Source organism: Hypomesus transpacificus, unplaced genomic scaffold (genome assembly GCF_021917145.1).
Source record: "Hypomesus transpacificus isolate Combined female unplaced genomic scaffold, fHypTra1 scaffold_132, whole genome shotgun sequence".
Taxonomy (NCBI): Eukaryota; Metazoa; Chordata; class Actinopteri; order Osmeriformes; family Osmeridae; genus Hypomesus; species Hypomesus transpacificus.
This window is the reverse complement of record NW_025813708.1, coordinates 57947-71676: the sequence shown is the minus strand read 5'-3', so window position 1 is coordinate 71676 and position 13730 is coordinate 57947. Positions and strand designations below refer to the sequence as shown.

At 45.6% G+C, this 13730-nt stretch overlaps 1 protein-coding gene across 1 annotated transcript in view; it reads left to right on the top strand.

Annotated features, from left to right (window-relative positions):
- The window catches only part of cep89 (centrosomal protein 89), a 70026-nt gene that overhangs the window by 4507 nt on the left and 51789 nt on the right, over nt 1–13730 (top strand). The window contains exons 6-13 of the mRNA XM_047050951.1: nt 52–86; nt 2877–2931; nt 3658–3762; nt 5224–5439; nt 5822–5964; nt 9472–9522; nt 10179–10262; nt 12311–12414. Coding sequence (XP_046906907.1) covers nt 52–86; nt 2877–2931; nt 3658–3762; nt 5224–5439; nt 5822–5964; nt 9472–9522; nt 10179–10262; nt 12311–12414 — 793 coding nt within the window. The remainder of the gene's footprint in view (nt 1–51; nt 87–2876; nt 2932–3657; nt 3763–5223; nt 5440–5821; nt 5965–9471; nt 9523–10178; nt 10263–12310; nt 12415–13730) is intronic.

The following is a 13730-nucleotide window of genomic DNA, read 5'->3' as shown; positions in this document are numbered from 1 at the left end:
TAAAATTGACTCGCTTAATGACCGCAATTAATATCAAACACTTTCTTCCAGAGGAAATTGAGGTCCAAAAGGGGGCATTCAGAACGGTAAGACACCTTTTTCCTCCCCCTGCTTTTTCCTCCTATTGTAATTTTCGCCTCAGCTATGCCATTCTTTTGATTAATTAGGTCAATTTTGATCCCACAGCTAAATGGTAGGTTGTTGCTTCCTCGTTCTTGAGTTGATTTCCTGGTCAGTCTGTTTGCCTCGGGGTGGACTGACCTTGATTTTGGGAGCTAAAACCCCCCCAACTATAATGTGTTCCCCCATGAGACATTGAAGGACAACAGTTCAAAAGAGATTGAGTAGGTGGGGAGGGTGCTTTGTCACCTGTGCATTGCCCTTCAGTTTCTCACACACACACGCACTGCTGTGGTAGAGGGGTCAGGAGGTTTTTTAATAGGCCTGTCATGTTTACTACTAGTCTGATAATTGAGGCTGAAATGCGATGAAATATGCATTGTTATGGAGCCACTTCATTAGGCTTGTGTTTGGGTTCCTTACCCTAAAAAACGTTTGATTGGATGGAAGCTGAATTCAGCTGTGCTCAGAATTCTTTCGTGCTTTTTTATTTATAGGCCTGAAATTGAGTATGGATTAAAAACAAGGATCTGGGTGCAATTAACTCTGGAGGACTATGACTTTATCAACCATTAGAGGGAGTTTCTTCAGCTTGAGGACCAAGCACTTGTCGTTAGCATGATATATGGATAGCTTCAGATTCAGATCACCTGAATCTTCTAGATCTATGGGTCATAATGCTCCATGCTTTAGCACTGAGATGCTTCTAGATCTATGTGTGTCATAATGCTTTGGGCTCTAGCACTGGGATGCCTCTAGATCTAGGTGTGTCATAATGCTTCAGGCTCTAGCACTGAGATGCTTCTAGATCTAGGTGTGTCATAATGCTTCAGGCTCTAGCACTGGGATGCCTCTAGATCTAGGTGTGTCATAATGCCTCTAGATCTAGGTGTGTCATAATGCTTCAGGCTCTAGCACTGAGATGACTCTAGATCTAGGTGTGTCATAATGCTTCAGGCTCTAGCACTGGGATGCTTCTAGATCTAGGTGTGTCATAATGCTTCAGGCTCTAGCATTGGGATGCCTCTAGATCTGGGTGTGTCATAATGCTTTGGGCTCTAGCACTGGGATGCTTCTAGATCTGGGTGTGTCATCATGCTTCAGGCTTTAGCACTGAGATGCTTCATGGTGGCCCGTCTGAAGGTAGTTTGCAAGATGAATGTGTGTGACTACACTGCCTCTGCTGGGCCTTCCAATCACACCTCTCCAGGGCTCCTCCATGCCCACGGGCACCAGACGACCAGCAGGGAGACTTGGGAGAGCTCTGCTCCCATCAGACTGCTGCCTGAGCCATGAGCCCAGTCTCTCTCCCTCCCTTAACCCTCACTACTCCCTGCTCTCTCTCTCAACTCTCACTACTCCCTGCTCTCCCTTAACCCTCACTACTCCCTGCTCTCCCTTAACCCTCACTACTCCCTGCTCTCTCTCTCAACTCTCACTTCTCTCTCCCTCCCTTAACCCTCACTACTCCCTGCTCTCTCTCTCAACTCTCACTTCTCTCTCCCTCCCTTAACCCTCACTACTCCCTGCTCTCTCTCTCAACTCTCACTTCTCTCTCCCTCTCTTAAAATCTAAATTATACCCTCCATTTTTCTTTAACTCTCACCATTCCTGTCTCTCTTAGTAAATGTCACTATTTTTCTGTCTACCCCTCTTAACTTTCTCCTCAATAACTCACTATTCCTCTCTAACGCTCACTATTTACATTCCCTTTCTCTCTGTCTCTTTACCCACCCCTCACTCACTCTCTCTCTCTCTCTCTCTCTCTCTCTCTCTCTCTCTCTCTCTCTCTCTCTCTCTCTCTCTCTCTCTCTCTCTCTCTCACACACACACACCAGCAGGAGGCCTCTCTCAGCTAGAGAGGATCCCTCTGTGGAGCAGTGCTGCCAGTGCAGCCAAGCCCCAGTAGACGTCCACCCCGTGGCTCCAGATTAGAGTGCCTTCCCCACCAGGATAAGCCTGGCTCACCTCCTGCCTGCAGTCACCCCAAACTGAAGCTGAAAGCCTTTGTTGTCATTGTGTAGCTCTCGACGATGAAATGATGAGTGCTACTCCAGTTGCTGCATTATACAAAGACGTTGATCTCTGGGGAGTGTGAATAGCTCAGTGGGTAGAGCATTTCACTACAGAATTTTTTGTACAGACCGAGAAGTCACAAGTTCAACCCCCCCATGTTTTATATAACCATATATATATGGCACAGCAATATAGCTACATTAGTTAAATTGTTATTTTGGTACGGTCATTAAATCAATAGCATTCATTCACTTTCTATATCCCCTATATAACCTTGAATATGAAAATCGATCCGTAACCGGCTGTGTACAGAATGGAATCATGTGTAAAAAAATAAATCGTAAGGGCAGCGTGGAGCAGACGACGACCCGTTCCAACGGTCTCTTTTTCCGTTGATGTTTTTCAATTTTTGCCAAGTCAATACCGTTTGATGCTGATACCGGTGGACACCACTGGGCCAGGGCTCGGATTTACGATCCTCCCCTTTCCATCTCACGGCAGTTGATAATCTCACACCCACACGATGCTAAATGTCTCGGCCGCTATCACCACAGGTACAGGCCTTCCCTTCTCTCCCCCCGCCCCACCCTCCCCCCTTCCAAGTGTGCATAACAGCTGAAAACTAGCAGAGAGGGGGCGCAGTTTAAAAAATGTTACTTTTGTGATTAAGTATTTTTAATGATTCATTCTTTTGTTTTTTCATTCCCTCTCTCCTTCTCCCCTTTCTGCCCCTCCTTAAGCCTTCGCCAAAACCCGTGCGGAGGTCTTCATCTAACAGGGCCATGCCTTCCCCGGGTAAGAACTCCCAGTTTACCGGTCAGGAAGATATCACTCCTCGTAGATGCTCCTTGTGGATTAACCAAATGTCAGATCTCAACGAGCATGTCTCCGTGCTCGCTAGGCTAGCTACAACTACCACATTCCATTTCAAGGATTAATTAAATATTTTTGGTCCGCGTCGCAAAGAGACTTTCCCGCCGTTTGCGTTTGCCTCTGCTCTGTGTTACTAATTGACAGTGGCCTCTGTTGTTCGGACGGGAAATGAGTGAGGCTAGCGATTAAATGAATTTTAATGAATATAACTGGAATGCGGGGAATTGCCAACGCTTCTCTTGAAAGGACCTTGTCCTTGCTTTTAGCTTGTTAACTCTGCTCTGGAATATCCGTAGTGACAATGACACTTTAAAAGTTCTCTGAATCGTCTTACTTAAAGCAACAGCCACTGTCAAATTTTGTTAAAGAGAGTGACACAGTTCTCAGTGACGTAACACACAACGAAAGTTTACCAAAGAGACAAAAAGGCCATTGTTCTCTTGATAGTAGCTAAACCTTAGTAGACTGTAACAGTTAATGGCATTTTGTATAGCCTACTTTTTAGCCAACAGGTTTGCCCGTGACTGGAATTGACTTTATTATTCCAGATGTCTCCACAGTCCCGCAAAGATAGAGATATTTCAATGTCCACACAATAATAAAATGCGATTTTATTTGAATTACTTGACTCGTCTGCTTTTCTACCAGATTTTACAGACGACAAAAGCACTCGGTCTCCCAAAGAGAACCAGGGTTCATCGACAAAGAAGTCTCAAAAAAAGAGCACAGATAGCAGGAGAGGTGAAAGTTCAGGTTAGTAGATCAGAGCTGCATGGATCATGCTGTGTGCAGTGTTTGGTCGTGTTGTGCAGTGTTGTGCTGTGTTGGGTCGTGTTGTGCTGTTGCTATGCTCTGCTCAGTTAGTGTTCTGTTCTACTGCCAATGTTTCTTCCTCGCGGCATCTTAACCACAGCTTACATCCGCTTGCAACTTCTCCATTGGATGTAGGAGGCGATGAAATGTAGGAGATGAGTAAAAAAAACAAAATGGCCGCAGGCTCTTACTTCATCCTCATTCATGCTAGAGAGAGTTTGCTTTTGGTTAACTTGGGGATTGGTGATTGCTAGTCTGGGGATATGCCCTATAAATGCAAAATGTATGAGATCATTGACATATCACGTAGGATTTGGCCACCATGCATACTAATTGAATTCATGCAGAGGACTATCATCATGTTAAACCAGTCCTAGTTACTGGGATAGAGCAACGGCAGGCTAATTGCAATTTCTTGGCTTAAACACTGCTCAAGGGTCAATACTACCAGCCTGGGCAACACTAACATGCAGCTATGCTATTATGCAAACATAACCAGGCTCTGCTTGGAAAAATCTGTATGCAGCTACAGAAATCCATCCAGTGAGTAATCCTCATTCTAGTGATGCTGCTTATTATGGATTTCGTATCATTTCCCCCCTCCTCAGTATGTGAAAATGAAAGTTATTTTCATAAGCTTGTTATTTTGTTTTGTCAACACTTGCCTTTTTTGTCCTTGTTTTTAAGTGTTTTTTTTTTCTTCATACAAAAAGTCAAACCAAAAATGCATCAAAGCCAATGAATTCCAATGTAGCTGTGTTGTGGACAAGGCATACTGATCAGAACCACTTTGGGTGTCTAACTTAAACTCTCAAACTGCACAGCCAGCACTGGAGCATTCAACACCGCCCACATTCTTTAGAAGTGATGATGCTTGTTTTTCAGGGGGCTAAGTCACAAAGTAATGAATAGAAAATAAAACTTCTCCTAGGTTTGGCGTTTTGAGGGCTCTGATTTTAAGATATTCCCTATTTTTTTGGGGGGGGGGGGGGGGGGGGGGGGGGCGTTGACGTAGTGGTGTTGCGGTAAATCTCATACATGTCCTTTTATGGATTTTATGTTGACGTTTTCCCTTTTTCTTTCCCTTGTTTGTTTTCATCCTTGCTTGCTCTGTCTCGTGGTTGTGTGTTTTGTGTTGTGTGTGTTGTGTGCTCCTGCCCTGTTTCCTGGTGTGTTGTCATCCGTACCGTCCTCTCTGCCACCTTCTATAAATCTGACCACTACACAATCGTTTCACCCACTCCACCCACCTCCACCACACTCCTCCCCTACAATTCCGCTCCACTCTCCCACCCCTCCCCTCCACCACCCTTCCTCCCCTCCACCCTATTCCCCTCCACCACCCTTCCTCCCCTCCACCCTATTCCCCTCCACCACCCTTCCCCCCCCTCCACCCCCAAGGGTCCCAAGAGGCCTACAGGGAAGTGCTGGACGTGCAGAGGGAGATGACACGGGCCCTGACGGAGCAGAACCAGGGCCTGGCGGCAGAGCGCCGGGCCCTGGAGCAGCGCTGCATGGAGCAGAGCCTCCAGCTGCAGAGGAGCCACGAGCGGCTGGAGCAGCTGGAGCGCCAGCTGGAGCTCAGCAAGGCCTCCGCTCAGACGGGTCCCACCGCAGGTGTGGTGGGCTGGGGGATCCAGGGACAAGGAGGCTGGGGTGGGCTGGGGTATCCAGGGAGAAGGAGGCTGGGGTGGGCTGGGGGATCCAGGGAGAAGGAGGCTGGGGTGGGCTGGGGTATCCAGGGAGAAGAGGGGGGGGGGGCGGGATAGAGTGGGAAGGAGGAGGACCCTGCAAAAAGAATAAGGTGGCTGTGGTGGGGTCGGAGAGCACCATTGGAGAAGGAGGTGAGGGGGTGGTGTAGGGTTTCATTGAAATCCTGAACTTTGGATCAATTTACCATCCCCCTTGGTAGTGACTAGCTCAAACTTGCTAATTACGTGGCCCTGACTGGCCCTGACTGCAAGATGAGCGTGTCTGTTCCCTGCGCTGCCCCCTGCAGGTGAGCAAGCAGAACTTCTGAGTCTGAGGCAGCAAGCCCAGGAGCTGGTGGATGAGAACGACAGCTTGAAGATGACCGTCCACCGGCTGAACGTGGAGCTCAGCAGATACCAGGCCCGCTTCAGACCCCTGGGAAAGGAAGAGGTAAACCACACCGGCCGTCTGGCACTAATTGAGTCATTGTCGAGAGAAAAAAAAATAGAAAGATATCCGTGATTTGTAATTTTGAAGTTACGTCTCAATTTTTTTTATTTTATTATTGGTTGTCCCTTCGAGAGTTTGCCATGGACTGGTAGTATCTAACCTTACTTGACATTTTCATGCTCAAAATATTTTTCAACAACGGCAACATGTAGCTTCTCAAACTGTGACAAATTACTATGTCAGGGTCTCGAGGATAAGACAATAGAATCATCCATCAAATCCCATACGTGTCTTCCTATCGTACAGTTGCGACCCACTTATTGTTTACCCCTTAAGGTACCACTGCACCCATGGGAACTAACAGCATGCTGAGTGAATCCATCGCTCCAAGCTCAGCTATATTATCTCCAGTGATTACTATTCCCATTAAATCCCCCCTGATAGTTTCAGGGACTATATCTCCTTAGGATAAGAATTTAAGAAAGTGTATTTTTAGCACACGGCTGGTTGTTTGTGGCAGTGAAGAGAAAGACTTGGCTCCTTTTTTCTGCTTCAAAGAACTATGTGTCCTAATGACTTGAAGATTTTGGCGGGGAGATAGTGAAACGCAATTACCGTCTCTGACTAAAGTGAATGATTCGACCGAGATGGGAGAATTTGAAGTTAATTTGAACTCTGTGATGGGCTATTTCGATTTCTTTTTTTTTTTGGTTAATGCAATATGGAGACTGGGAAAAGTCATTGCCTCAGCTCCTTAAATAGATTACACTGTAGTTGACAAAAAAAGGTTATAGGCTAAGTAGCTTACCTAATTTTCTTGTTCGTAGTTAACTCAGAAGCATCTGCTTTCATCCGCAGTCGCAGTGAGAACGTATGATGTGCTGATGTACTGATTCCGTCAAATTTCTATTACCTAAGCAAAGCAGAATCTCAAGATAGTTCTGACTCATCTCAAGATAAGTTATATTGCTCAGTTCAGATAATTTCTAAGAAACTTTGATGTTGAACAATCATGAACAGCCATATATATATATATATATATATATATATACGCACACGCACACGCACACACACACACACACACACCCTTTGTTATAGGCCAACGGTTATCATTCGGAGGTCATCCTTTCAGAAGATGGACATCCTTGTCTGCAAGACATTCTCAAACAAGCCTTCACACAGCCGTGACCGTCTCCTACGTATTTGCGCAGGTGCATCTTGGGAAAGAATGAAAGGTGAAGATCCAGACTCTGTAGATTTAATTCCTCCTTCATGTCTGCCAACCCACCACGCCGTCTGAAAAGCTCAACCTCGGAGGAAACCTTTCCTCAAGAGACTCGTGCCTCTGACGTTCGCTCCTTGTCGCGCTTGAAATCCTTTTCTTGAACTTCTTCCCCTGCTGTGAAGCGCTGTGCGTGGAGGGGACCAGAGGCCTGGATCCTGCTGTGCTGCTTCCATGGTTGGACATGAATGCTCAGTTTAAGACGGACCAGGTCCCAACAGGGAGCCACATCCCCTCACTTCAGTTTCAGGTCAGCTAGCTCGCAGGCCTGTTCATGGATCCAGAGGACCGCTGCTGTTATGGGATTTCATCCCCCCCCCTCCCCTCATCCGTGGGGTCGGCGTGTACACAAACTCTCTCATTCAGACACACACACACACTCTCTCTCTCTTTTCAAATACGCACACTCTCGTTCTTCTCTAATACCTCTCCCTTTCTCTTTCAAACACACACACCAACTCCTCCCCCACGCACATTTCCAGGATTTTACAAGCAGTGACAGTGGGATGACCCAGGAGGGCAGGTGTGCCTGGAAGATGGACAACCTGATGGTGCTACTGATGCACTGGCCTGCTCTCTCTCAATACCACAAGGTATTGAGAGAGAGCAGACAACGAAGATTTCCTTCGTTTTTCAGTCCCCTTTGTTCTCTTTCAAACCCACTCTCTAAGTCCCCCAGGCCATCTGCTTCTTAGCAATGCAGTAGTTCAGAGTCAAGTCCGTTTATTTATAAAGCACATTTAAAAACAGCCAACGCCAACCAAAGTGCTGTACAAAGTTATCGAATAAGGCAAACAACAAGAAATAGAAACAACAGACAAACAAAACAATTAAGCACGAGTGACCCTAAACTGATTAGAAAACCAAAGAATAAAAATGTGTTTAAAGACGATACTTAAATATCTCGGTGATAAGAGGAAAGACAACCAATGTTTTTGCTACAAAGCAAGTGTTGAAATATGGTCAAAGAGCTTTGATCCACGACCCCTTTATGTAAGACGAAGGCCCTGCTTCCATGCGTACTCCCATTATGATACACCACACTAATTGCAATTATATCCAATCGTACAGAATACACTAATGATCCTTCTGGGATTCTGGTCTTTTGTTCCGAAATGTCCCGTTTTGCTCTGCTAAGTTCTGGAGTAACTGCCTTCCCAGGGCTCAGCGTGTACGGTTCCACACGAGCCTGATCAAGAGGGGCTCACTTTAATCACCTCCAGCAGAGACTCCCTGCCTGGAGGAGTCTCTGCTCCTCACGTCCTCTCGCTCTCGCTCTCGCGCTCTCTCGCGCTCTTAACCATTATCCATTTACATTTAGTCATTTAGCAGACGCTCTTATCCAGAGTGACTTACAGTAAGTACAGGGACATTCCCCCCGAGGCAAGTAGGGTGAAGTGCCTTGCCAAAGGACACAACGTCATTTGGCTTGGCAGGGAATCGATCCGGCAACTTTCTGATTACTAGTCCGACTCCCTCACCACTCAGCCATCTTATCCCCGTCCTCGCTCTATCACACAGGAGTCTGTTAAGCTGAGGAAACTCATGTAGGACAGTTTAACAGCCGTCATTCCACAGCGGAGAGCATAAGCTAATGTTAGCACACGAAGGTTAGCAAGCTAAGGTTAGCACGTTAGACTTAGCACTCTAAAGTTGCAAAAGGGGGGTCAGATGGCTTAGCGGTTAGGGAGCGGTTAGGGAGTCGGGCTATTAATCAGAAGGTTGTTGGTTTGATTCCCGGCCATGCCAAATGACATTGTGTCGTTGGGCAAGGCACTTCATCCTACTTGCCTCGGGGAGAATGTCCCTGTACTTACTGTAAGTCGCTCTGGATAAGAGCGTCTGCTAAATGACTAAATGTAAAGAAAAGTAGAACAGGAAAGTTAAAACAGCCAGCACTTGTTTTTTTAATTGGTGTATATATATGTATGGTGATGGATTTCATTAAAGAAAGGATATAAAACGTATCAGTTTTTGTTGACATACATTAAGTACACTAGCTTTGGTTCCCAGAGGCTGCTAATTGAGCACTCGGTCAATTAGAGCACGGGTCCAATTAGCAACGTAAGCATCCCCTTTTACCACTGCAGGAAGGACTCATGATCTACCGCTGTAGTGCACCATGCCTTTGAAGCTGGCTGCAGAGTGCAGACCCTGGTTCTTCTAAGTCGTATCTTGATGAGGTGTTGCGTGGGTCTCAAGGTCTCTCTCCTTTCCTCCTGCAGAGCTCCAGGGTCGGTGGTCTGCCGATGAAAGGATCTGCACCCCCATGGCTGGTGAGGCGGTTTGAGAGTGTTAACACTTGTCCTTAGTGTGCTCACCTCCATCTAGTGCCAATTCGCCCTGTGCCCTGTACCCTGTGCCCTGTACCCTGTACCCTGTGCCCTGTACCCTGTGCCCTGTGCCCTGTGCCCTGTACCCATGCAAAACCCAGAATAATCCTCCTGGAAGCCAGCCTGTAATCCGTTATCTCCCCTCTCCTCTGGTGTGTCAAAGCTGGCAGAACTGTCACATTACCACGGTGATCAGAACTGTCACGTTACCACGGTGATCAGAACTGTCACGTTACCACGGTGATCAGGCAGCACCCTGGAAGCACTTACTCAAGATTCCATCGTAGCTGTCGCATCTTGTCTTAATGTAGACATGTTTCCTGTCAGTTTCTGCGTCTAGAGTTGTGTAAGGCCCAGCTTAAATGTTTGATTAGAGGTATTGTAATTTGTGTTATTCTTGTTTGGAATCATGGTTGATCTTGATGTTAATAATTCACTTACAAAATTGGAAATTTGGAGAGAGAATTATTTCCTCAATAAACTGTAGCTTTACGGTGTTTAATGACATTATAATGAGCAATTAGTGTGCAGTAATGTGGTCGGGTTGTGATTTATTGAAGTGGCTAAACTCGGCTGTGATCTTTGTTGCCCTTGTGTAGCTGGACATGAAATATTTATCACCGTTGATGCTTGCGTACGAGGACAGGCTGAGCGAAAAAGATGCACTTCTGCAGTCAGTCCAGGTGAGTGTTTAGGTGAGTGTGTGTGTGTTTTTCTCCATGTGTGAAGACTTGTTTGTCCGTCCAGTAAAAGTGAGTTATGAAGTGTCCCTGCGTTAGGCCCGTGACATGAGCCTAATCTATCCTAAGAACGTACTTGTTCTTGAAAAGAACGTTCTCGATGAAAATTGTCTTGCTAAATTGCGAGGAGAGAGAACGCAATGCAGTGACATCTGTTCAATCAGATGCCTTCCTGCTGTCTAGCCTGGGTGAAATCTATTAAACCGTGCGCCACTTTAAATGGATGGAATATATAGACATTGAAATTGAAAATATATGGACAAAACAATGTTGAAGACATCACAACTCCTTTTAATCAGAGACAATCGAAGAAGAGGGGGGGAAGCTTTCAGAGTTCTTGGCCTTGTCATGAAAACAGACATGTGTCTGGGCACCAACGAAGAAGAAGCTTTTTATCCAGCCTTCCTAAATCAGTATTGCATCAGGTTACCTCAGGGTTGGAGGCCTCCTGCTGGGTTTAAGCCCGTTGGACAGATGTGGTAGACAGGAGAGGCTGGAGGTGAGTGGAAGTGTATTAAAAGGAGACAAACTATTCAACCCGTTGTGGAATTGCAGGAACGTAAACAGCCTATACTATTGTGCTCGATGATCGTGTGGCTTGTTTGGAAGAACTGAGATTGTGAGAAATAATATTCGTATATGTTTTGATTCCGCAGTGGTTACTCGCACTGGCCACGTTTCTCTATTTATGGATATCTCCCGAAATGGCATTTAAAGATGTAGCATACATCATGAGGCTGAGAGAAACGCACATGGAAAAAGTTGACTGCTCGCAATTACGTATTCCCTTTTAAATATAGATCATATATTCCCTTTGTGAATCCTCGAGTGCTCATCACATCAAAGGAGGCTGTGCGATGGAGTTTACCCTGACATTAAGGCCACATAAAGAGGCAGAAAAGGTAGCATACACTTGCGTCTTTGTAGCAACGTGAGAGGATTAATTACTCGGGGATAACCATCCAGCTCTTCAAGGGCATGTCACTCTTTGTCCAGAACCGGTGTATAGTTATATAGATTTATTTTGTTATATAGAGTACAGCCTACCTGTTTCAGCAGGGTTTACTGGCCAGTTCTCTCACCTCTCCTCAGAGAAGGTAGAGTGTTCTAATCCTTGCCTCGGGGAGGAAGGAGCTTTATCACGCGCACCGCACACATTCTCACATGAGTGGTTCGGGAGGGATTTTGAACCGTTACGACAGCTGTGAATGACTTCTGTGTATTTCTGGCTTTTGAAACGTCTCTCTGTTGGAAGTTGCTATAGGCTCTCATTTTTGGATGGGTTTGGCGGGCCTGAAACTAGGGTTCTGGGTTAGTTAATATTCCACTACAGCTTCTCAAAACTCATTTCACGAATGCCAGTGAATAGCATTCAGCTAAAGCTTATAGGTAGACAAAAAATGGGTCTTGCTTGCAAAATAAGCCAAATTGATCTTTATTTAATATAGGCTGTCATAATTCACCGTCCCGCCATAATCGATTTGTTTTATTTTTCCCCTTTAATCACAAACATTACCGAAAGCCAAACAAAAGCAGTTGATATTCTAATCGTCTCCGTGTTACACTTGTGTCGAAATCAAGCTATCTTCCGATCGTCATTAGTGGCGGTCTTCACTCTAAATTACAATAGTCAAGCGTGAAATTCAGATGACCTGGCTCTCTCTGCCGGTGCAGGTTCTGTCTCTCCGTGTGAGGGCCGAGAGGGGATGAGTGTTGTTTTCCTGGTTTGTGCGTAGTGTGAAACTAATTCCACACGCACTTAGAAAATGGCTCACTGTAGGGCCCTGACTGCACATTGTGACGAGCACTCATTTTCCTGGCATTTTATATCGTTTTCACCGCTACTTATCGCAAATGAGTTTACCGTTGTCATTATCACACACCGATAAACACAAGGGAGATGGTGTGTGCGGTGCTCTGCGTTTACCTGTAAATGTCTTTTAGCGGCTATTAGTGGCTTTTTAGATGCTTTTTTTTTCTCGTCTATCCAGGAGGATTTGGGGAAATTCCGTCAGAGAGTGGAGGAGGTGGTCGGCGAGAACGAGAGGGTTCATGAAGAACTGTCGAAGACTGGAAGGATCAGCCACAAGGAGTGGTGAGGACTGTGTGTGTTGTGATCGTTTGAGAGCGTGGAGAGGTCGTTAACATCGTTGGATGACCACATCTGGGGCCTCTAACAGAGCCTGCTTTTACACAGACCGGCGTCCTTAAACGGCAGTAATTGTCTCTCCTTCACGTTCAAGTGAAAATCAACGCCGCCCACTAACTTTGTTATCCACCTGCAAACACAAGGACCTGGATCGCATCTGTCTGCAGCATCCTAGATTTATCTCCCACAGTCTCACTCTCTGTCGTAGAATAAGCACCCTTCTTTTAGGAGAGTATCCACAACTGAAAACGTCAATATTTCATCTAACCCTGTGTGTATATACTCTCTGTGTGGAACACACACACATCTAACCCTGTGTGTATATACTCTGTGTGTGGAACACACACACATCTAACCCTGTGTGTATATATTCTGTGTGTGGAACACACACACATCTAACCCTGTGTGTATATACTCTGTGTGTGGAACACACACACATCTAACCCTGTGTGTATATACTCTGTGTGTGGAACACACACACATCTAACCCTGTGTGTATATACTCTGTGTGTGGAACACACACACATCTAACCCTGTGTGTATATACTCTGTGTGTGGAACACACACACATCTAACCCTGTGTGTATATACTCTGTGTGTGGAACACACACACATCTAACCCTGTGTGTATATACTCTGTGTGTGGAACACACACACATCTAACCCTGTGTGTATATACTCTGTGTGTGGAACACACACACATCTAACCCTGTGTGTATATACTCTGTGTGTGGAACACACACACATCTAACCCTGTGTGTATATACTCTGTGTGTGGAACACACACACATCTAACCCTGTGTGTATATACTCTGTGTGTGGAACACACACACATCTAACCCTGTGTGTATATACTCTGTGTGTGGAACACACACACATCTAACCCTGTGTGTATATACTCTGTGTGTGGAACACACACACATCTAACCCTGTGTGTATATACTCTGTGTGTGGAACACACACACATCTAACCCTGTGTGTATATACTCTGTGTGTGGAACACATTTGAAGACCATGTACTAGAAGGACAACATCATTAGAACATTTGCGTGTTCTTAGAAGCAGGTGCAGAATTCTCCTTTGCGCTATGTGTGTGTGTGTTTCTGATGGGCTTTTGCTGTGGGATTATGCTACATACAAGACTATAGAGATGGGAACAATAAGCTTCTCTCAAAATATATTAAACTTCTATGGGGAGTGATGCAAGGGGTATATCTATCTGACAATTAAATCTTTAAATCATGTTTTTATAGCCTCTGTAA